General features: G+C 44.8%; 1 protein-coding gene across 9 annotated transcripts in view; it reads right to left on the minus strand.

Annotated features, from left to right (window-relative positions):
* The window catches only part of ENOX1 (ecto-NOX disulfide-thiol exchanger 1), a 611,692-nt gene that overhangs the window by 49,556 nt on the left and 538,251 nt on the right, over window positions 1-23,885 (minus strand). For 7 of the 9 annotated variants that reach the window (XM_027116194.1, XM_027116185.1, XM_027116192.1 and 4 more), the window contains 2 exons: window positions 16,916-17,023; window positions 12,490-12,546 (listed from right to left, as the gene is read on the minus strand). The exons of 1 other annotated variant lie outside the window; for it this stretch is intronic. In XM_027116194.1, coding sequence (XP_026971995.1) covers window positions 12,490-12,546; window positions 16,916-17,023 — 165 coding nt within the window. The remainder of the gene's footprint in view (window positions 1-12,489; window positions 12,547-16,915; window positions 17,024-23,885) is intronic. One more of the 9 variants, XM_027116190.1, reaches the window with a different exon arrangement.

Genomic DNA, 23,885 nt, shown 5'->3' on the forward strand with positions numbered 1-23,885 from the left:
CAAGTCCTTTCCTTGCTGAGAACACTGAAGCCAGTGTTTGGTGATTTCCCTTTTCAGCACCTGCTGTCTCCACAAGGGGCCATGTGCTCCTTGAGGATGGTGACCAGGCTGTGATCGCGTGTGCTCCCAACACACAGCACTCTGTCTACAACACTGCACTGCCCATTGTGTGGACTTGGGTGGACACAGGAGCAGCTAGTTGTGAGTCCGCCTATCTTTTGTGTATTCTCCAAATGGCTGTGATTTCTTATAAACCAGAGCCTGGCAATTAGTAACTGTATATTTTCCTTTGGGGATTGAATCACAGCAAAGTTCAACATTTAGACTAAAGTCTCTGGACACCTCAGTTCAGTATAGTTCGATTAGAATTTATCAAACCTCCCCCACTCTCTCATCCATCAAGTATGTATTGAGCACCTACTATATGGTTGGTTTTGTGCTAGATAAGATTCAAAGATGAGTAATAGTGGTTCCTTTTCTCAAAGAACCTAAGAGTCTAGAGCATGTAACAGGCATGTAAAATATATTGAAAGACAGTGTGATGTAACTATGACAAGGGTTGGCCTTGGGGGCTGTGGAAGCCCCTAGCAGCACCTAATCTGAACTGGAGTGGGCAGCAGGCAGTAGTTACCCAAAGTGTGGTCTGCAGACGGATGGCCCTGGGAGCTTATTAGCAAATTCTCAGGCCTCAGCCCAAACCTTCCCAATCTCAAACTCTAAGCGGGGAGCCCAGCGATCTGTGCTTTAAGAAGCTCTCCTTTTGATTCTGTTGCTTACTGAAGTTTGGGAAGTATTGCCTTAGAGAATGTAAGACTCACAGACGCATAGCCACAGGCAAAGAAAACTTACACCAAGTTAAAGCTGTAACGTAAGAAAGCCGGATGAGTGACCCCTACCACCTCAATTCTAACTTTCATAGTCGGCAAGACTTCTGTACACATCTGAAACTGAACTGCGACGAGATGTGCTTATGTGCTTAATCCTCAAGATCACCTGCAGATAATATAGAAAAGGAAGCGTTTGCATTTCTCACCTAATCGGGCCAAACAGATTCACAGAGCTGTCTGAGGTGGCTGGAGTTTCTACCTCCACTCAATCATCAGTCAACAAGTGTTATAAATGTATTACAGATGTGCCCACCTCCACAGGCTCATCACTCTGTTAGGTTCTGTAACACATACCTACACATTACCTGCCCTTAAGGCACTTACACCTGAGTCGTGAAGCTAGGCATATCATAACTGGGTTGCTCAGAATGTTTGGGATAATGATAACTACTGTGGGAATATTTAGAAGATGGTAATTGATTTGGGCTGACCTTAGGATAAGACCCCAAGAAGTAGGAATTGAGCTGGGCTTCAACACAGCAGAATTTGCATTGCTGGCAAAAAGCATGACATGATAGATGGAGGAAAGCTGAATTACCAATAAGAATATCTAATTATTTAGAGGTTTTCACGTATGGTGCACCTAGCCGAATTCGACCTGTTGACTAAAGTCATTTATTCAGGACCCCAGGTCAACAGTTATTCCCAATAGCAGGCCAACAGTTATTCTGTTCTTACCAAGGGGACCGACTTGAATACTGCTGTGTAAAATGTCCAGGAACAGGCTTCCCTGGTGGAGCAGTGGTTAAGAATCCACCTGCCAATGCAGGGGACACGTGTTCGAGCCCTGGTCTGGGAAGATCCCACATGAGGCGGAGCAACGAAGCCCGTGTGCCACAACTACTGAGCCTGTGCTCTAGAGGCTGTGTGACACAACTACTGAAGTCTGTGAGCCACAACTACTGAGCCTGCAAGCTACAACTACTGAAGCTCGTGCACCTAGACCTGTGCTCCACAACAAGAGAAGCCACTGCAATGAGAAGCCTGCGTACCTTAACAAAGAGTAGCCTCTGCTCTCCGCAACTAGAGAAAGCCTGGGCGCAGCAACGAAGACCCAACGCAGCCAAAAATAAGTAAGTAAGTAAGTAAGTAAATAAATTAATAAAAAAAAAAAAAATGTCCAGGAACGATACCTAAGCTTACAGCGGTAAGACATGTTATACTTGTGTGCATGTGTGTCAGTGTGTGTGTACGTGTGGTGAGGGGAGTGGGGATTAGACCCACATAGGTTTGGGGGCTTTACATAGGGCGCACTTGCAGACCTTTCTCCTAGTTTCAAGTCATCTTTCTCAAAGCTGGCAATGGCAAGAAACTGTGCAAATTAGATTCTGAAAGTCTCATAAACATAAGTAGCTCATCAGCATACACCGAACAGTCTGGAAACTGTCCAGACAAAGAAAGGCACTCTGAAATCTCACAAGGAAACTGACATAACAATAAAAATGACAGTGACGCAGCATCATGGCCACGAATCTGCCCTACAAGGGCGATTTCAGGGCTGGGGAAGCTGAGGCTTAGAGGATTTTCTTGGGGGAGGAAAAAAAAAAAAAAGAAGAGAAATCTTAAAACAACAACAAAACCTATTAAGTGTTCCAAGGCTGATGAGTCTTTCTAGAAAGAACGTAAAATGTGAAGGCCTCTTCCACTGGGCAGGGGCAGTAGCTTTCCTCCCCAGCTCAACGTTTGTTCTGCCTGAATTAGGAAGACAGACATGGAGGGAGTTCAGGCTGAGGTGTGGCCTGAAGAAGTTCCAGGTGGCTACAAACAGGGTGCCTGGTGCCTGGGAGAGCAGGGTGGCCGGGTGCCCCTCTGGGAGGGGTGGGCAGGCCAGGAGGGAGGGAGGGGAGGCTGCATTTGGCGCGAACTCACAGCTGGGGCCGCTTCCCGCCTCTCAGGTCCTAGACAGGGTTGGGGGAACGGAGAGGGGCGCCTCCGTCAGAGCAAGGCTGAACGAGTAGAACGCACTTCACTTGCTCGTGGGTCCTCTGAAATGTCCAAGTAGTATTTCCAAGTCTGACCTTTGTAGTTACCCCCAGGAAGCCCATCAATATTGCATCTGCAGATTAATATCTGAGTTGTCTGCTTCGAATTCCAGGATAGACTTCTTCTGGGGTAGAGTTTTCATGACGTGGGCATAGTTATGCAACTACAAACACACCTCTGGTGAAGGCCGTTTCGCTTCTCGAGTTGGCAGGGATGGGTGGGGTGGTGGCAGCAGCAAGTGATGAAACTTAGGAAAACTCTTCCCGGCACAGTCTTCTCCACCCCTCTCCCTTTTTTCTTCTTTCCGCCCTTCCACCTACTTTCCCCTTCTTTGTCCTCGTCCTTACACATTTCCTCCAAGAAATACCACAGTCTAGTGAGTTCTGTGGCACTGTGATGGATGAGGTCTGGAGACGAGCAGTGTGTGTGGTGAGAGAACGACTGCCCTGTGTGGCGTTACACAACCCTCCTGAGACCCAGGGAGTGCTGAGCAGAGAATCCTCGCAAGACCAGCGTCAAGGCGGTGAGCCGAGCAATGCTCGCCCCAGCCCTGGCCAGCACATTTCACACCTCTTCCTTTCCTGGTCCCTGTGGTTAGCAGAAACTAGGAGTGTAGAAATCACTGTAGAACATTTAATGTTTGAAAAACAACAGCAAGTGTCTAGGAAGCCCTATAGCTCCTGAGAAACAGAGAGAACTAACACCAGGGGACGCTCATCTCCTGGTGAATCCCTGTTCCCTGCTGTTTTCAGGTCACTAATCCTGGTGCTATGTCAGCAGGAACCGAAGCTGTGTGAGAGAAGGAGGTGCCCCACTTTCCCCTACCATCTTCCAGAGGCACTAGAACAAAGTGCTTCTGTCCATCTTTTGGGCTCCTGGCTTTTTTCACAAATGCTCCTCAACTTTCTTCCTGTTCCGTTTTGAGCAGCACATCAGGCAGTGCTAAGCTGTATCTCCCGGGAGGCCCGGTTCCTGTGACTGAGCTCTCTAGGTTTATTATACTTTAAAATGATATTGCCTGCACTCAAGTCATGTCTGTATATCCCCGTGTGCATCTCTTGTTGACGGTTTTGAGTTTCCATGTATCTTCCTGACCATATTAGAAATAAAAAGTTAAGGTTCTGTTTGGGCTTAGAACTCATGTTGTCCTTGTACTTGGACATTCTTCTCAATCTCATGTATTCTCTGGAGAGGGTGGGTAGGGGTGGCCTGGGTTTGGGATCCACACAGAGAACAGGTTCTGCCATCCCTAGACCACCACGAAGACGCTCTAGTTCACAGCACAAAACCCCCAATAACATGTCTCAGTATCATTCTTCTAAATCATTCACGACGGCTATACCATTTGCCTTTCTCTGCAGAATGTAGACATTCTTGGGAGCCATTTTCAGCTCCTGTTGAAGAACTCAGTATCCTCTCTATGTGGTCACATTCAGACAATATTACTGGTTGTCTATCTCATCACTTAGCATGTAGGGGCTGAGCTTCAATCTTTGTAAAGAGTTAGTGGATCTCCCTCTATCCCTAAATCCCATTCAAATGGAAAAGCATCCCCATTTCAAAAGTGCTTAAATGGTGGACGGATTAACTAATACACTGTTAAAGAATACTCATTGCACACTATCCATGACAGCAAAAACAAATACTATTTTAAAGTCCCACAGCAGGGACTGATTCAATACACTACAGCACATCTGTGGCATGAAGTATCAGGCAGTCATTAAAAGTTGTCCTAAGAAAACATTTAATAACGTGGGGAAATGCTCATGATTTACAATGAAAAAAAATGTATGGCTGTAAAACTGCCCATATAACATGCTGTAAATTTGGTAAAAATGTATATATGTGCACACAGGCGAGACTGAGGGAAACACAAGAAAGTGTAAACACTAATTTCTGAGTGGTAAGATTGCAGTTGATTGTTTTCTTTATATTTTCCACAAAAAGAAAATGGCTCTTTTAAGATAAGAGCATTTGTGTGTGGGTGGGTATTGGATTTATAAAAGTTACCAATCTTCCATTCTAAACAATTGCTTTTGCTTCTGCATCACGTAGGATTATCATTAACCTTTTGGGGGAAGTATATTTGTCTCCAGAGTGGAAAATTTTGGTTTCAGATCTTGATTTTAGCTATATAGATATCCATGTCTGTGTCAGACCATTTCAGTCAGCACTGAAATTTATGTCTACTTTGGCTGTTTTCGTGTCTCCAAACCCAACCTGTCAGCTTTATTAAACATGCACTAATCCTATTACACGCTCCAAATCCTCTAATGGCCAAGCAGGTCCTATCAGCTCCCGTCCTGACAAAAAGGCCTAACTGTAGGCCCAGCTCCAGCTGTGGAAACACATGGCGGGTTGGCAGTGAGGCTCCCGGTAAGGAAACTTCTCGAGTGTTTACTGGAACCAAAAACACTAACCCTGAAGCCAGCTTTGTCCAACTTTGACAGCAATTCCCTCTCTAATCCTTCCTTGGGGCACATGCTGAGAAGAGAGTTTATGAACAGGGTCTCCTCCGACCATCAGTCCTTTCCGAGGGGGCTGGGTTGGGATGTGTGTGGTTTTTTTCACGTGCAATTCTGGATTTCACAGCAAATGGTGGGGATATGGCTAATTCACAGCAGAAAACATGGTAAACTAGCTGGAAGAAGGCAGCTGGGTGGGTGCAGGAGGGTGGACTCGGGGTAGAGGTGGGAACGGAAGCACCAGCAGAAGAAAAGCAACGTTACAGAGGCTGTAACTGGAACAAAAGGCCAGAGGCTGGGTGTGAGCATTTAATATGTGAATGGGGCCATACATTACAGGCTAAAGGAAGTATCAGTCCATGAAAAGTCCCCCTTCTTGATTTTAGACATCTACAGAGCAAGGCTGACCCCAGGCAGCTACAGACATGGGTCCATCTCTCTCTGAAGGAAGACAAAGTGGCTACTGATTTTCCAGTTGCGATTTTCAGGGGTCTCAAAGCTCCCTACATACCTACACGTATATACCACTCCCCTCAGACTCTCCTCCCCATGGACCCAATCCTTCCAATAAAGGTCTTGTCTCCAGAGAGTTTAGGGAAACGTGCAAACCAGCTACCTCAAGCCCATGCATTATTCGCACTGTGATATTGACCCAAAGGTGGAGAATGAGTCCTGATGGAATGAAACAGAGGACAAGCCAGTTTTGGTGAGATCGGGGCACGATGACAGAGTCAGCTCCATGTGAGGCAGGAACCACGTCTATATTAGTCACCGATGGATTTCCAGAACCCAGCACAGCACCTGGCACGTGGAAGGATGGAGCAATAATAATACCCAACGCTTCCCGGCCATGTCAACACTGCCTAGCAATGCTCACAATAACCCTGTGCGTTAGCTGCAGTCACTACCTTTGTTTTAGAAGTGAACAAAATGGTGGTGCACGGTGCAATGAATGGCCCAGGGTCCCCCAGACAGTAAATGGCGGAACCGGGACTAAAGCCAGGCTACTTGGTGCCCAGATCTGTTCTTAATCTCTACACTCTGCTGCCTCCTTCAATGAAGACTTGTTGATTTACTGAGTCCAAAAGGGATGGAAGGTGAAGTAAGTCAGACAGAGAAAGACAAATATAATATGATATCACTGACATGTGGAATCTAATTTTTAAAAAATGATACAAATGAATTTATTTACAAAACAGAAACAGACTTACAGATAGCGAAAACAAACTTACGGTTACCAAAGGGGAAACGTGGTGGGGAAGGATAAATCAGGAGCTTGGGATGAACATACACACTACTATGTATAAGACAGATAACCAACAAGGATCTACTTATAGTACAGGGAACTCTACTCAATATTTTCTGATAACCTCTATGCGAAAAGAATCTAGACAAGAATGAATATATGTATATGTATAACTGAATCACTTTGCTGTACACCTGAAACTAACACAACAATGTCAATCAACCATACTCCAATAAAATTAAAAAAAAAAAAAAAAAAAAAAGGGCTTCCCTGGTGGTGCAGTGGTTGAGAGTCCGCCTGCCGATGCAGGGGACACGGGTTCGTGCCCCGGTCCGGGAAGATCCCACATGCCGTGGAGTGTCTGGGCCCATGAGCCATGGCCACTGGGCCTATGCGTCTGGAGCCTGTGCTCCGCAACGGGAGAGGCCGCAACAGTGAGAGGCCCGTGTACCGCAAAAAAAAAAAAAATAAAATAAAAAAAAAAAAAAAAAAAGGGGGGGATGGAAGACTGTGTTGGAACACAGACTGGGGGCCTTTGTACAGCCTCAGGCAGTGAGATGGTGAGAAGAAAGACCCCCAGGGGCCGGAAGGACTGTGGCGTCTGCAGTCTCACCCCCGGTATCTGCAGGCGCACGCTCCCTGGGCCGGTGCTCCAGTTCCCTGCCATGCAGCCTGTGGAATGGTGCGAGGGAGGGACAGACCTTTGTGCTGAGGTGTTCCTTACTGTCTCCTCCAGTTCAAGGTCGGGGCCTCCAAGAACAGGCCAGAAGCTACAGGAGGGAAGGATAGAGCCTGAGTCTTCTTTGTCCTCTGAGACTATGGTCCCAGTTTCCTGTGGGGTTTTTCTTTTTCTTTCGCCTTGTTTGATACATCAGTATGTATATACCCTCTTGTGCTTAACGCACCCAAAGGATGGTAAGCACGTTCTGCAACTGGGCCAAGGGCTCGATGCTAGCAGAGGTTCCGCCATAGGCATCATTAGAATACACGGTTAACGGTAGCTTTCTGCCGCAGCGTGTACTAAACTTGAAGACTCTTCTGCACACAGCATCTCTTCCGTATGCTCTTAACATCTTCACTCTGACAAATTTGAAGACAACTTGAGGATTTACTTACTTACAGAGGCAACGTGAGAAACTGAAAAATCTTTTCTCTTTTGTGTTTTTGTTTTATTGTTGGGTGGGAAAGGTGTTCCACTAGACAGTGGTAACCTTCAGTGCCATAGATTCAACCTCTTTCCAGACTGCAAATGATTTTTGTAACTCCAGTGTGTGAGCCTGAATTATGCAAGTAGAGGAGGGGGCAGTAAAAGCTTTCCTGTAGCAGAAACAAAGAGGGGGGAGAAAAAATTCACGGAAAGCTTCTAGACCGAATTGTTCTATACGTTGCCGGCTTAAGTAGCTACTTTATTTGATCCCTCCTAGCTGTTCCTGCATTTCTTGCATCCTCTCCTTTCCCTTCCACTTTCTCGCCGAGCATATGCAGGTTAAGGATCATGGGTGGTGATACCTCTGGGAGGTACCTGGGAGGAAGGTCATCAAAAGAGATGCAAGGTGAGGACAGATATCGAATTAAGTACATTCAACAAAGTAATGAATAGTAAATTTAATTTTAAATTAAATTTTAAAAGTTTTTAATTTAAGATTTCGATATCTGTTATACATAATGACCAGGGACCAGGTTAGTTATTCAGCAATCCTAGGGGTTAAGAGAGAGCTTGGAGACAGAGACCAAAAGAAAAGTCATAGCTTTGCTTTTGAGGAAAGAAAATTGGTTTTGGAATAACTGAAATCTCTGAAGGATCTGTACTAAAGGCTAGTTTTAAACTTGGGTATACTAAAATATATCCAGTTCCAAATACAAGAAAAAACCTGCTTCAGATCTTAAGTGCAGTCCTCTTGGAGAAAAGGCCTTTGCAATTGATCTCAGCTTCTGGCTCCAATGCTTTTAGATTAGCCTTTCAGAAACCTCTTCTCATGGGCGTGAGCTCACAGAAGGTCTTGCGCATGGGGACAAGGGTGGGCTTTGTAAGGGCGCCTCTGTTTGGGGACCTCAAGAATACTGAACAAGGTGTTGGTCAGATACTGTCCTTGCCCAATAAAATATAAAAACAATAGAAAATAATTAGTAACTGAGGGACTCTAGGTGCGGCTACTCTCATAAGCTTAGCTCTTGAGACTAAATAGGCAAAACAGTTACTAAGTTGCAAAACCGGACACTTTTTTTTTTTTTCCCCGACACATCTTTGAGTGGCAGGTGTGCATCTGTCACGCTAACATTCTGAATGCCTAACAATTCTGTTAAGTCTAATCTCCCTGCCAGACTTCATGACACAGCTATTAATATACAGAATCAACCAGAAACAAATCTGAGCAATGCAGACCAGGATTTATGGACGTGTTAATTACGGCATTATTTATAAAATTTTTTTAAAAAAAGGAAGTTAAATGCCTAACACATAGGCACGTGGTTCAGTTAGTTCATATCTACATTACACAGCCATTAAGAGCCATGTCTCTGAGGAACATTTACTGACAAGAAGAATACTCACGGTATAATGAGAAATCAATAAGGTACAAAATGGAAGACACTGTGATCGTATTTATTGGTTCATTTATTTATGGTTTTTTCCCCTCTGGTCGTATGCATGCACGTGACTGGGAAGAACTAAAATAAAATACTGATGGTGACTATCTCTGAGTAATGAGTATCAGCTTATTTTTCTCTACCTTTGTATACTTTTCTGTAATTTTCCAGTTTCATACAAATCTTTTCCTTTTCCAATAAAATATACTGCTTTAAGAAAGCAATTGTTAATTCTCACAAGAATACCTAGCTAAGCCAGCACCAGTCCACTATATGATTATTATTAATAAATGATAATGTACACAGCTCCTATCCCTGCATGTGAGTAATCATGGTGAAAAAAAAATCAATATGTCTCAGTCAGTAACCTCTGGGCCAGAAGCTTTAAAACTCATGATCTGCATTAAAATTCATCCTGTCAGAGCACTACCTACTGTATTGAATATTCTGATATTGATGCATGAAAAGGGAATTGATACTTGTCAAGGACGTACTCTGGGCCAGGTGTTCATATATGGGGTTTCGCTTAGTACGCTTCTGGATGAGGAAACTGAAGTTCAAAAAGGTCAAATCACTGACTCTGGTCACATGACTCCTCAGTGATCAACATGGATTCAAACCCTCTCAGTCTGGCTTGAAGGCCCCCTCCCCTTTCACCACCGCAGGGCTGGTGAAAACTTCAGGTGACACGTAGACTTCATTTCAGACATTTAAAAATATCTTAAAATATTTTGCTAGCATTCCGGCCGTGTGGCCAAAATAACTGACCTTTGCTTCTTTTCTTTCACACAACCTAGTGGAGGTGCTGGGGAAGCTACCCAAAGGAGACAACATGACAGACAGAAAAGAGAAGGACAGGTGAATAATCCACCTACTGGGAAACGCTTGAAAGAACAGGCAATTTTTAGAGTTGCACAAACTAGCCTAGCCCCCTGCTCGGTGAGGGAGGAGGCGGCCAGCTGAGATGTCAGGCAAGTGCTACCAGACTCCATCAGTCCACAAATCTCTCCACGAACCCGCCCCAGTGGGCAAGGTACTGCTCCTCTCTCCTGCTTGGCCTGACTGAACCCTATTTCTCAACGGTCATTTTGGGGGGTTGATTACAAAGCACACGTCATGCATTCTAGAGAGGATTTTTTTTTTTTTTTTTTGGGTACGCGGGCCTCTCACTGTTGTGGCCTCTCCCATTGCGGAGCACAGGCTCCGGACGCGCAGGCTCAGCGGCCATGGCTCACGGGCCCAGCCGCTCCGCAGCATGTGGGATCTTCCCGGACCGGGGCACGAACCCATGTCCCCTGCATTGGCAGGCGGACTCTCAACCACTGCGCCACCAGGGAAGCCCTAGAGAGGTATTCTTAGACGTTAAAAACTTTCCTCTAAGAGAGGACGACAGACCTTAAAGATGATCTCTTTTCACTCTTTCCACTTAACAATATATACCTTTTGACATTTCTCAAGAAAGAGTCTACAGTCTAGATATTGTGTTAGGCCTATCTTTCCACGTAGCATCTAATTGAATTCAATCAGCAGATGAGTTTGTAATCCTAACAACATCCCATATAGTTAGAACCTCACAATTACAAAGTGCTTCCAAACCAGTGATGTCATTTGCTTCTCACAGTAAACCTGAAGGAAGGAAAGGGAGGTAATGTCACCCCCATTTTACAGATCAGGAAATTGAGACATACTGCCACTTTGTCTGGCTTATTGGATTAGACAGCAGCTTCCTTGGGAGGCACAGAGGGACTGACTCTGGGGGGGGGGGGTGCGTATGAAAGTTTCAAAACATGGCAGTAACGTGTCTCTGGAAAACAGGATCCTGAAAAGGGGTTTTCGGGTAAGGATGGGGTAATGAAATACTGGAGCAGGAAGACAAACACTACTTAGGTCACACTGTTGCCTGTGGAGAGCTCTGGGTGAGTGGCTTCCTTCCCTAACTTTCTGCTTTCTCAGTCCTATCTATTCTTCAAAGCCAAACCCAAATCCCACAGATCCAGGAGCCGTTCTTGAGTATCCAGCACAGAGAAACCATAATAACAACACCTTAAGATTTCCATGTGCCTGAGCTCATTACATCATGAAAAGCTTTTGAGGTAGGCTGCACAGTCAGTTTTACAAATGAAGAAAATGAAGCTCAGAGGGGTTCAGTAACTTGTCAAGCTGACACGGCTAATAAGCAGCAAAGTCTGGATTTCAAACTACATCAAATCACAGCGGCCTCACCTTCCCGTACATGTATCACATCTTGTTTATTGCCTGCCCACGTGTCCCTCAGTTCATCAGCCTTTTGTTGTAAGTTCTTTGAGGGCAGACCCCAAGCCTTATATTTCTTTCTAACCACCCCCTCCCACAGTTAGCAGAGCCCCATGTACACAGTAGGTTCTCAATAAGCATCATATGTTAAATATCTGTTTGGTAGGAACAGTAGTTATTAAGAGGGATTTTTTGGTACTCTAAATGTCAGGGTCTCTGCTGTATATAATTAAAACAAGAGTGAACATGGAATGTATAATTTCTCCTCGCTCTAGCTTAATCAGGCATTCATTACCATGTCTGATTCTGTGTTATGTAAAAAGAACTGCTTAGTAAGCATTTTCTATGAAGAGGACAGTCAAATACCTACAGATATCAAAGAGATTTTTAAAAAAGGCGAAAACAAAACCATCCAACATATGGAGAGACGGTGATCGACACGGCGTACTGTTTCACCTGAGACTAAAGAACTTCCAAGGCAAAGAGAGTACTTGACTCATACTGGGAAATTCAAGGTACACCCAGGAGGAAGCAGAGTGCCAAGTGGGATCCTGTACCATTAGACTCTGTCTCAAGAGGACGGATGCTCTACGCAACTGATCGGGGTCAGAAACAGAGAAAGGTACGCTTTCAAGGGCTTTTCGGGGAGAAGGGGTTTGCTTTGAAACCTCTTCAGCATAGCAGCCATTTCACTACCCTCTTCATTGCCAGGCAAACTTAATAAAAACACATGCAGTATACAATTTATTACCCTGTTGGGTCTCATTCCATTTGCCCTCCCAACACCTCATTGGTCTATAGCTTTGAAAATATAATAAGGGCTCGAATAAATTCACCGAGATGAGAATTTTTATGATAGAGCTTAGCTCAAGTGCTCCTATGTCAACATCTGGTAACCTAAGCTAACAGTACCTACCCATATTTTATCGCCAAACCACACATTAGTAATCTTAATAAGCCGCTGAGACGCAGGGCTTCTGACTTCCTCTGTGTTAAAAAGTGCCACATTCTCGTGGGCATTCAACCAACACCAAGCAAGAAGAGCAAACACCAGGTTTGTGGTACCTACATTTGTGTCCTCATGGCTGTGGCCATTGGTCTCGACCAACTCCTTGGTACCCTTCAACTGCAGATTTTAAGAAAAAACAAAACAAAAAAACCCAAATGAATAAGTAAGCATTATCTACTAAGTGTATATCATCCTGTTAACCCTGATTTATCTGAGGCTGCCCTTTATGAAACTTCCAACAAGAAAAAACAGATGGAGCACATAATTCTAACGAGTCTTCCTGAAACCAGTTTGAGACCAACATTCTACGAAACCTGATGGCTGGCAAGAAATAAATGGGCCTTGGTCATTATTTTTAAATAATAAAATTAGAAAGCAGTTCCACAGGCATAAAATGCATAAAATTCATTCTTAAGAATAATAAATGATTCCATTTCCTCGTTGTATTGCTATTAATTTAAACCCGGCAGTGTTTGCAAGTTGCCACCAGCTAAATGATGTTATATAACAATTGTTCGAGAATTATGTTATTTCCCCTTGTTTTAACATGCCGCAGTGCTACTGTACGTGTCCTCCTTGAGAACCTACTTGAATGACTGACATGGTTTCTGGAGGTCTAAAACAAGACGATTTGCTTCTTTTTGGAAAGGAAGAATTGGGAACACATCTCCTTGGTCACTGAGGCATCAGAAGAAAAGCTATTTCTCAAATGAGATTTTTAACAGTGAACATCTGAAAATGCCTCTCCCTCAGAAGGCTTAGGAGTCATCAGTTATCGGGAGATTTCTGGAAACCTTTAACTGGCATTTTATCCTAGCCTGACTTGAAGCAGACACATGAAGACAGAGAATAAGGGCAGGGGGAGCAGGCCTTGCAGCTGTTTGCTGGTACTTCTTCCTGGCCTATTATGCTTAGGAAGCAGCATCTTCCGCATCCTCTTTTTTATGCCTGAAATATTCATGGTGGGATATAAATGCGTAAAGTTTGAAAGAAAATAAGTGCACCGCCCATGTGTTTGATTCAAATGTTGGTTCTTTCGGGCTCTTGGTACATGTTAAAATGAAAGCGTCTTTGATTTTTGTCAGGCGATCTCAGACTCCCAGCAAGAAAACCACAGGCTCTCCATGCCAAGAGAGAGGCTCTGCCGAAGCAACGGCGCCGTGGAGGAGCTGAGTGTGGGGCAGCCGGCTGTGGGCCAGTGGGGCAGATTAAGACTCACCTCCACATCACGCTCCTGCTTGAGAAAGAGGCATGCTGCCCTGTGTTCTCTGGGGCTACGCCACTGATGCTTCTACACATAACAAAGACAAGGGAGCACAGGCAATGTGTGATACACGCGAGAAGAAAAAGTGCGCCTCAGTGACAGCAGCGCCGTCTGTTATCAGAGGGCACAAAGGGACTTAAAAATCCCTCTCTGTTTTCCTGTCTTAAGGGTTTCTTTTCATAGGTGTTCCTCATCTTCTCCTTTTCATCAACCCTCTCTGCTTGTCCCACCTTGTAACTCGTGCTTCTGGGAGTGAAGAGCGGGGTTGGCTCAGAAGAAGATTTTGTTACTTCTGCCCTCGATGGCCTGGCTCCCTGCTCTCTCCGGAGCTGCTGGTCTCCTCCAGACGGAGGGGCTAACATCTTCTCTGAGGATACCTGGGCTTGGGAACAGGCTCCAGGTGTTGGAAGCTACCGCCTCTGTGAAGGACATGAAAGGCAGGAGCCAGTGGGGCCTGGTGGGACCTGGTGAAGCTGCATCTTAGCAAACAGAGAGCTTAGGGAATGAGCCTGCCTCCCCTGGGCTGAGGGCTACGGACGGTAAGGGTCTGCCCTCACAACCTGTTCCTTCTTTTCAGGATTTCCATCAAGTGGCAGTCACGTTAAAGAGCAAAATTCCACGTCTTCAGAGCAGGATATATCTTTTCCTGTGTGTGTGTGTGTTTGTCTATATAATACTGTAAGTCCCCTACATACGAACGAGTTCCGTTCCGAGAGTGCGTCTGTAAGTCCAATTTGCTTGTAAGTCCAACAAAGTTAGCCTAGGTACCCAACTAACACAATTGGCTACATAGTACTGTACTGTACTGTAATGGGTCTATAATACTTTTCACACAAATAATACATAAAAAACAAACAAACAAAAAATAAAGAAAACATTTTTAATCTTACAGTACAGCACCTTGAAAAGTACAGTAGTACCAGCTACATCACGGCTGCTTTTATGCTTGCTTTTGGACATCCTGGGCTTGAAATAAAGATACTGTACTACTGTACTCTATACAGTACTGTACAGTAAAGTACGCAAAAGCACGGCCACTTGTAGAGGATGCAGGCACGTGACAACGTACGCCAGACATGTGAACTGACTTATGTGATTGGACAGGCGAACGCACATTTACATCTTCGAAAGTTCTCAACTTGAAGGTTCGTATGCAGGGAACTTACTGTAGTAAGAGTCTAGGCCCAATCAAACCTCTGGGGGGTGAGGCCATCTGTTTAGGCCCTATCTATGCAGGCACTGAAAAGATGTTTGCACGTATAGCGACTCTACACAAGTCCAAAGAAAGCTTTCTAAGGCATTGTTCAGAGAGGCGGAGGTGTGTTTTTAAATGTATGTCTGTGTGTGGCGGGAAGCTACAGGGAGATGGAAGGAACGTGTCCACTGCCTGCTCTCATCTACAAGGATGACAGGGGCACCGGGCAAGGGGCTCTCGGGAAAACAGGCTGGTGGCGAACAGCACCCAAATGGCGGCTGTGGGCTCTCTTAGGCTTATGTATTCTCGGTGCCTCTGCTTGTAAAGGAGCCATCCCATTACTACAGCAGATTTAAAAACGCTTCCTTTCCAGTCAGATTTCCTAGGTTTTTAATGATTTTAGTTGTTCTGAATCTTGTTCATGTTCCCCATTTATCTTTTTTTTTTTTTAAGTAATGGAGAACGAAGTGTGATGCTTTACCAAAGCCTGTGTACGCACATCGCTCTTTAAAAACGCATGCTGTGACGACAAGGATGTAGCAATGAATTCTGCAAAACTTAGCATCTATTTTTATGACTGGAGTTTGGAGTTTGAATCAAAATAAACGATCTGAGTCATTTAGAGAAAGGAATTCACCCCTCCTCATCCCAGTAAATCAAGGAGGCAGAGAGAGAAAATGTAAAACAACGAAGCTCAGAGCTATGTCTGTCCGAGCAGGAGCAAATCTGGACCAAATCAGCTCTACTTTGTTGAAAGCCTTTGAATAATGTAAAAGAAGAAAGAACAGTGACTGCAGGTCTCTTAGACAGTAGGTCATTGTGAATTTAGTCATCAATATTTTTTCAGTTCAATCTAACTTATCCAAAATCATATAATGTAAGCCTCAGTCTAAGTTACTGAATCTATCGTAATCGTATAAAGGTAACGATTAGCTTTAGAAAGCATTTTCCTCCAAAGCTATAAAAGCTTATAAACTACCTAACATCTTCACTTGTCCCTCACAATTCACTTATACTTTTAGGGGAAAGTGACTGACAAGATATTTTGAGTCCAAACCATTAAAAAGTTAAAAATCACTTGTAAAGTGACTGAGTCACAGCTGACTAGGCTCATACGCTTCCAACTTCATAGTTTTTTTTAAAAAATATCACTTTTGAAGTTATATATGTTGTGCAGAGGACCTCTTCATACACCACTGTGAGTGAAAATTTTAAAGCAACCTAAATTTGACTACCCCCAGAGGGCTACGGTTACTCTACATGATTTTTTTTCCCCTTCCATTTGCCGTTCATTACATCATGGGCGGCATGTGAAGGCCAGAAATAGGAAAGCATTTCAAGAGCTTTCTCAGCTTCTTGCGTGTAGGTACTGGCCTTAGATTTCACTCAGGGGCCGGGCGATCCATCTCACCCTGCTGTACGACGATCGTTTCAAATCTACTTATCAACGTCGGGCCACACTTTAGTATCAAAGAAAGCCAGGATGAAACGTTCAGATTTACAAACTTCATATGAAAGGTCTGTCGCTCACCCTGGTTAGATAAGTGCCCTGATGCACAGGGGAGAGATTTTTTTAAATGTCGCTATGAATCAGTCCTTCTGATTCAGATGTCTGCAGGAGGACTGTGGGCTATGCTAAACTCATTTTCCTTGCGATGAGACTTAAAAGGAAACTAGCCGCTTGCTGTGAAATTTATCTGCATTGCCAATGTTTTAAAACTTTATCGAAATTCATTTGTCTTCTGGAAGAAACGTTCACACATCGCTGGGGAGCTTGGGTGGTCTAAAGAGGTACCAGAGTGAAAACAGAGATGCTGCAGATGAGATGACAAATTCTACCCAGCAAAGCTGCTAAGAGGTGGGGAGGGTCCAGGCTGGTCATTTCGAAGATTAACTGCAGCAGTGTTTGCATGTGTGTCGAACACGGGGGGGGCGTGTTCGGGGGTTTGCATGTGTGTCGAACACGGGGGGGGGCGTGTGTCCGTGTCTGAACTAATTCACGAGGCAGAGCTGTTGCATTCACTTACTTGTTCCTGGAGGACTTTGAGTAATGCCTGTGTGTGTGACTGCTCTTCCTTTGCTTGTTCCAATTCTGACTTTTTGTTGTTTAACTCCTCCTGGATGGTCAGCAATTGCTGTGAAAAGGATATTTAGGATGAGTAGGATTGAAGGCCAATGGAATACTGTAAGATATTGAAAACATCCATTCCAAAACACGAGGAAAAGGTTTGTACGTGTCTTAAAGCTTAATCCAGACTTCAGTTGACCTTTTTTAAATGTCTGTTTCACACACACACCCCCCGTAGTGTAACGAGTGTGCAGTTAATGCCACAGTATCAGGCTGTTTGTGACACTGATGCACAACGCTTGTTTCAGTGTTTGTGAAGGCACCTTTATATTCGTTTAAACAGATGCGTATCTGTAAAAATATGTAGAATAGTGGTAAGAAACTAAGACATTGACAGCTGAAGAAATTAAATCCTAAAGACACTTAAAATAATGAGTCAACTTGTCCGAGGTTACATCATTTTACATATGACCCTAAAGCTAGCTTTCCAGTAGCTCTGTAAAGCTGCTTCACCAGGTGGCTGGGAGCACAAAAGAGCCTTTTACCTTCTCTGTTATGATGGTGATGTTTTATTAGATCAGCAGGACTGAAGTCTGAACTGCAATCAATGTATCAGTCGAGAAAACTGCCGATACAAGCTGTCAAAACACTCAGCTATGGCCTGCACCGTTGTTTTGAAGCAGGGCCACTGAACGGATTGCTGCGAAGCCTTGAGCGCGCCTTGCCCTATCCACTGTAATGCATGGGAGGCTTACCTGGCCTGCCAGGAGGACGGGGCTGCCCAGAACTAATTCTTTGGAACATGGTTATGTGCTAATATATACACAGGCTGGAGAGCACATTCAAGAGGTTCAAAACAGACCCCGGAAGCAGCTATGTCTTATTCAGAGCTTCTTGACAACAAAGGGCTAGTTTGCAAAGACGGAAGTCTGTTTCTTCTGCTCCTGCACGTGACAAGTGCTGCACTGACGATACGAGAATGTCAGTGCGTTCCTGCCACGAGGGTAGCTGTCTCCACACCAAGGCTGCGACTTCTGGGGCTGGACAAGCTGGCTGCAGAGCTGCCTGGCCAGTTCTGAACTATCAAGGCCGGAATAAACACCGTCACTGGATTCCTGATGCTTAAAGTTGCCAAGTGGAAGGATTAAATTAAATCTTCAAAACTGCTAGTTTTGCGGTACGTTGTCGGGGAGGAAGTACTCAGAAAAACACACTGTGCCTTAACCCCTGGGCTTGCGTGTCCTGTTCCCTCGTCCGGTGCTGGCTGTAGATTTAAGAAGCTGCTTTGGTCCCCCAGCATAAACAGTGATTTCCTTGCAGTTTTCAAAACACTCAGCGCCCCTTATTTTACCACGTGCCCGTATCATACTCACATGTGATGCAATACACACAACCCACACGGGCTCCCTTCACGTGTTACGTGATTCAATTGTGCACCAATTGATTAAAGTGCAGAAACCAGGGGGCCATATTGTACTCTGGCACCATGATAAGTAATGAAAATGACCATTTCCAAACAGTGGGGAATGACCCTGGTTCTTTATTCTCATTCATGACCAGCCCCAGAACAGTTCCGAGAGGACCTGGTGCTCTGACTTCCACGATGCCGAGTGGATTTTTATGTCATTAGACCATTTCGAATCCACTCCTTAAACCTCCTTTAAAAATGAGCCAAATGAAGGACAGGAAATTGTCTTCAAACATAGGTAGCTTATGTTCACTCAACTGCAGCACTCGAAGTAGCAAAATTTAGAAACGACTCATGTCCAGCAGAGGGGGACTGGCTACAGTAACGATGGTGCATCTGTACAATGGAACACCATGCAGCCATTAAAATGAAGTTGCACAAGTGTCTCTGGACATAGAATTAACTCATACTATACTGTTCTCCACATGACAAGTTCAGGCTATGAAAGGGTTTCACTGAATTTTGCAAACTATTCGTAGAAATGAACCTGGACGCTGTCTCTGGGTGAGTGGGCTTACGGATCTTTCTGTTAGGTTTGCTTGTCATTTTCTGCTATGTCTGTAAAGGAGCAGACACTGCTTTAGTAAGAACAGCAACAAGAGCAAACAAACGAACTTAATTAAAGTCGGGGAAAGGACACAGAAAGGAAAACCACTTGGACACAACTCTCAGCTGTTATTACCAACACTGTGAATAGATCAGAGGGGAAGTGAGAACTCCACTGAGTCTGCCATTTCATCCACACGTTTACAACACTGCTTCGTGCTATTAAAACGTGCGTGCACTCGTGTACACACACACACACACACACACACACACACACACACACACACCCTTCCCCTGACCTCACTTCCCATGTAAGCTTCCATCCGTTCTCACTGTTCCTTGGAATCACACTTTTAAATTAAAAAAAAGTGTGATTCCAAGGAATCATCCCCAGTTCCTTTTCTTCTCGTATGTAGGCAACCGCTTTCAACGGTTTCTTTTTTATTTGAATGTGTTTTTCCAAAATATATACTGTTGTTTTGAGAGTATGCATTTGTATGTTAAGTGATAGTGTTCATATTTCTTGTTTACTATGTTTTTAAGCTCCATGTTGATATGTATATATATCTAACTATTGCTTCTGGTGGCTGCACACTATTTTACAGGGTACGTCCACCCAGTTATACCTATTCCACTCTCCCAGTGAAGGCCACTCAGATTATCTCCAATTCTCCTCCCCCTGTATGAGGCTGTAGTGGGAGATGCTAATGCTTGTCCCTATGGACCTGTGGGAGACTTGCCCTGGTGCATATCCAGCGATGGAGCTGTCGGTCACGGGGCATGCCCGAGGAGTTCACTGCCAAAGCTGCATCACAGAATGGCTGTACCAGCCTACCCGCCCACCAGTGCTATAAGAGTTACTGTACCCCACACCCACACTAACACTTTGCATTATCCAACTTTCTAACCTCTGTCAGTCTAATAATATCAAGATTCTTCACCTTGAGACTTGCCTTGTGGTCGAGCTGTAAAGAATCTGTCTTCCAACGCAGGGGGTGTAGGTTCGATCCCTGGGTGGGGAACTAAGATCCCACGTACCATGGGGCAACTAAGCCCACCTGCCATGGCTACTGAGCTCGTGTGCCTCAATGAGAGAGCCCTGCGTGCCGCAAACTACAGAGCCTGCGAGCCACAACGAGAGAGAGAAAACCCGCATGCCACAACTAGAGAGAAGCCCGTGAGCCGCAACGGAAGATCCAGCGTGCCTCAACGAAGACCCCGCGTGCTGCAACTAAGACCCGATGCAGCCAAATAAATAAATTAATTTATATATATTTTTAAAAAAGATTCTTCATCTTTGAAAAATCTCATACTTCTCTGACCCCCTGGGGTTTTATGCATCTCACATGTCTGCCAGCCTTTGAGGTTTACTGACACTTCTTAAAGGGAGAGTCAAGGGTAGTGGTTCTTAAATGTGGAGAACTTTTCAAACACACTTATTCCTGGGTCCCACAGAAGACCAATTAACTCAGAATATCTAGGGGACGGACCCAGGCAATAATATTTTTTAAAAAAACCTCCACAGGGCTTCCCTGGTGGCGCAGTGGTTGAGAGTCCGCCTGCCCATGCAGGGGACATGGGTTCGTGCCCCGGTCTGGGAAGATCCCACATGCCGCGGAGCGGCTGGGCCCGTGAGTCATGGCCGCTGAGCCTGCGCGTCCGGAGCCTGTGCTCCGCAGCGGGAGAGGCCCGTGTACCGCAAAAAAAAAAAAAAAAAAAAACCACCTCCACAGATAATTTTAATATGCAGCTGGGAAGGAAAACCACTGTCTCTTTAAATGCTTATTTAATCCTGCTACAACGCTGCTTCTGTCCAGAGTACCCTACTCAGACTCTACTCTTACTAAAGTCACTAACGCTTTTCTAACTGCCAACTAGGATGCCAGGTTCTGTTTGCCTTGGCATGTCCTCTCTCTCCAGGCGATCCTGTTCACACCCATCGCTTCAACTGCATGGGCTCGGCTCCTGCGCTCCTGCTTTTCAAAGCTGACCTCACAGCCTCCGCCCCTCCTACTGCCCACCAGACCCTTTCCCTACAGTGTTCCAAACTGTGCTTACTGTGACCCCTCCCCCACAAGGCTAATTCTATTCCCCTGGTAACCAGAGTTAAAACCTTGAGGTCCATGCCCGCCCTTTCATCACGCCCACAACCTCTCTGCCCGTTCCTCTGCCTTCTCTCCAACCATCTTCACTGTCATGTTTAGGATGAGCATCTCTCTTCTGGATCTGCTTTTTCCTCCTGTCATTCACCCTACACTCCTGAGAAAATTGAATCAAAGTGCTCCCGTGCTTAAAAAATACCATCGATCCCCCAATCTCTACTGGATAAAATCCAAACCACTGGCTGTGTCGTCCTTCCCCAGACATGCTAGGTCCTTTCATGACTCTATGAAAAGCTCACTACCCAGAATTCTGCCTGGCAGATTCCTATTCATTTTTTAAGCCAGCTTAAAGAATGTTTTCGGGCTGACGTCAATCCATATGATGACTTTATACGATAGAAAAGAGCCCCATCCTCTAGGCAGACAGGACCCTTCACTAAGGCACATGGCTGGGCAGTAGAGTAGGGGCTTGAGTTCATCCCCTTTCACCCATTTGGCCTGGTGCCCTTGTCCAGGGCAAAACCTGCACAACTATAAGCAGTGGTCTTGGTTTCTTCCTCAATAAAGACCCCCTCTGATCACCCAAGCAAAGTTAGCTGTTCTAACTTCCATGCTCCAAAAGCACTTTTATATGATATATTACATTTCATAGATATCTCCCCAACTAGCCTACATCCACCAATGGTAGGGTCAATAACTGGGTTATCTCTAACACACAACAGGTGCTGAATGAACGAATGAGTAAAGAGGTGAATGAATGCTTGCTCTGGTTTCCCCAATTCTATGAGATTAAGCCACGATCTAGCAAAAAAACAAAACAAAAGAAAAACAAAAAAACCACACACACACACACACACAAAAGCCAAAACGAGAACAACAACTACCTGAGGATCTATCACTGGGTAATTTATTGTTCTAGACATATGGGTATATGAAATCTTCAGAGGAAAATAGCACTTAAGACGTTTTGATTCTTTACTCTGGAAGTTCTAGATACCATCCTCAATCTATAGGGGAGTATTTCTTTTTTTTTTTGCGGTACGTGGGCCTCTCACTGTTGTGGCCTCTCCCGTTGCGGGGCACAGGCTCCGGACGCACAGGCCCAGCGGCCATGGCTCACGGGCCCAGCCGCTCCGCGGCATGTGGGATCTTCCCAGACCAGGGCACGAACCCGTGTCCCCTGCATCGGCAGGCGGACTCTCAACCACTGCGCCACCAGGGAAGCCCGGGAATATTTCTTAAAAGTCTAAGAAAATCCAATCAGTGAATTTATTATTATGTAATTTCTTCCCCATGTTCCACCAAAAAGCAAACAAATAAACCAAAACCACCACTAGAGGAAAAACAAAATAAACACCCCTGGACTATTTTCTGCATTCTTTCAAATGAATTGTTTCTTTTGTTTACAAAAGGTAAACTCACGAATCTAACATTTATGGATTCAAAACCGTGGGGATTCAAAACTGTGATTGTTCATATGACTAGATGTCTTATAAAAACAATGAGATAGTCTGCAACTAGATAATTTAAGTCAGCCTTTCTGGTCTTTTTTCACTTGAAATCTGTGAGACTGTATACTATTCTTTCCAGTTTGAATTTTTAAGTTCCAGAGTGCCTCAATTACAGAAGTTCACAGGCAGCTAGAACTTAATCAGAAGAGCCTCTCGGTTGGACTGGCTGACTGCAGCATAATTTTAATTTAACACTGGGAAGTGTGGCATTAAACAGATGCACTATTACATTTTTGGTGGCTACAATTGAGTGTGTTCCAATTAGGCAATTATCCATAGGCCAATCAAGTGCAAACACTCTGGCGGACAAAAACAGGTAAATAAACGCCGAACCTGACACATCTTCGTACTTCCAGGCCACTGATTTAATAGGATCATTCGTAATGCTCTTTGGGGATGCAGACTTCCGTGTGTAATGGGTCTTTCTCTCTGACAAATCCGAAGAGCAACCAGTGTTATCTGGAGACCCAGAATAAGTGAGGTCACGTTTCCATTTTTACAGATGGGCGATTCACAGGCACCCAGAGGTTAAGTCCCGTATCCGAGGCCGCGGTATCGGGGAAACACCTACCACTTGCACAACTCGATTTTCCTACTTCAAACCGTGGTTTCTACCCTGACCACCACACTGCTCCGTCAATTGGAAATGGAAATCAGGACATGCCAGACTTAAAACCTTCCTAGCCATGACTTCTACCTACGCCTTCACCATTTGCACTTAAGACCGAGGCTGCTGGAGACGTGCCTTTGTGTATCCTTCTGTGAGTGCTGTGGTGGATTTCACTTTCCTTTAAAAACTGTAACCCTTTCCTTGTCTTTTTCCCTTAAATTCTATAATTTTGTCACTAAGGTCAAGTCTTTATATAGCTAACATATCAGATGAGCTTAGATTCCATGAAAGCCCCAGACTACGGAGCAGATTCTCTGTATGAAAGAACACCAGCAACGTCTCATGACAAGCTGACGCTCACTGAACGGTGCCGCCTCAGGAATCTCTTGCAGGACTGGTGAGCTGCTTGGGGATGGAGCTGCTGGGTGGCATGAAACTGAGAGCATCTGACTTTGTGTCTTCCATGGCGGTGGAGGAGTACTCTTTCTAAATTCACGGTGGTGGCAGGTCACGTGAACTCGTGCCACTAGGTAGATATAATATATACCGATAGTGACTGACACCTATACACACACACACACACACACACACACACATTTTCTCTCTTTCCCTCTTCCCCTCATTTCAAGATTTCCCCAGCGACTGGCTCTATGTTCAGTTCTTTTAAAACAATCCAGTAATATTCAATGATC

The sequence above is a fragment of the Aethalodelphis obliquidens genome, unplaced genomic scaffold (assembly GCF_003676395.1).
Source record: "Aethalodelphis obliquidens isolate GAN/ISIS:26980383/991018 unplaced genomic scaffold, ASM367639v1 scaffold16, whole genome shotgun sequence".
In the NCBI taxonomy this organism is placed as follows: Eukaryota; Metazoa; Chordata; class Mammalia; order Artiodactyla; family Delphinidae; genus Aethalodelphis; species Aethalodelphis obliquidens.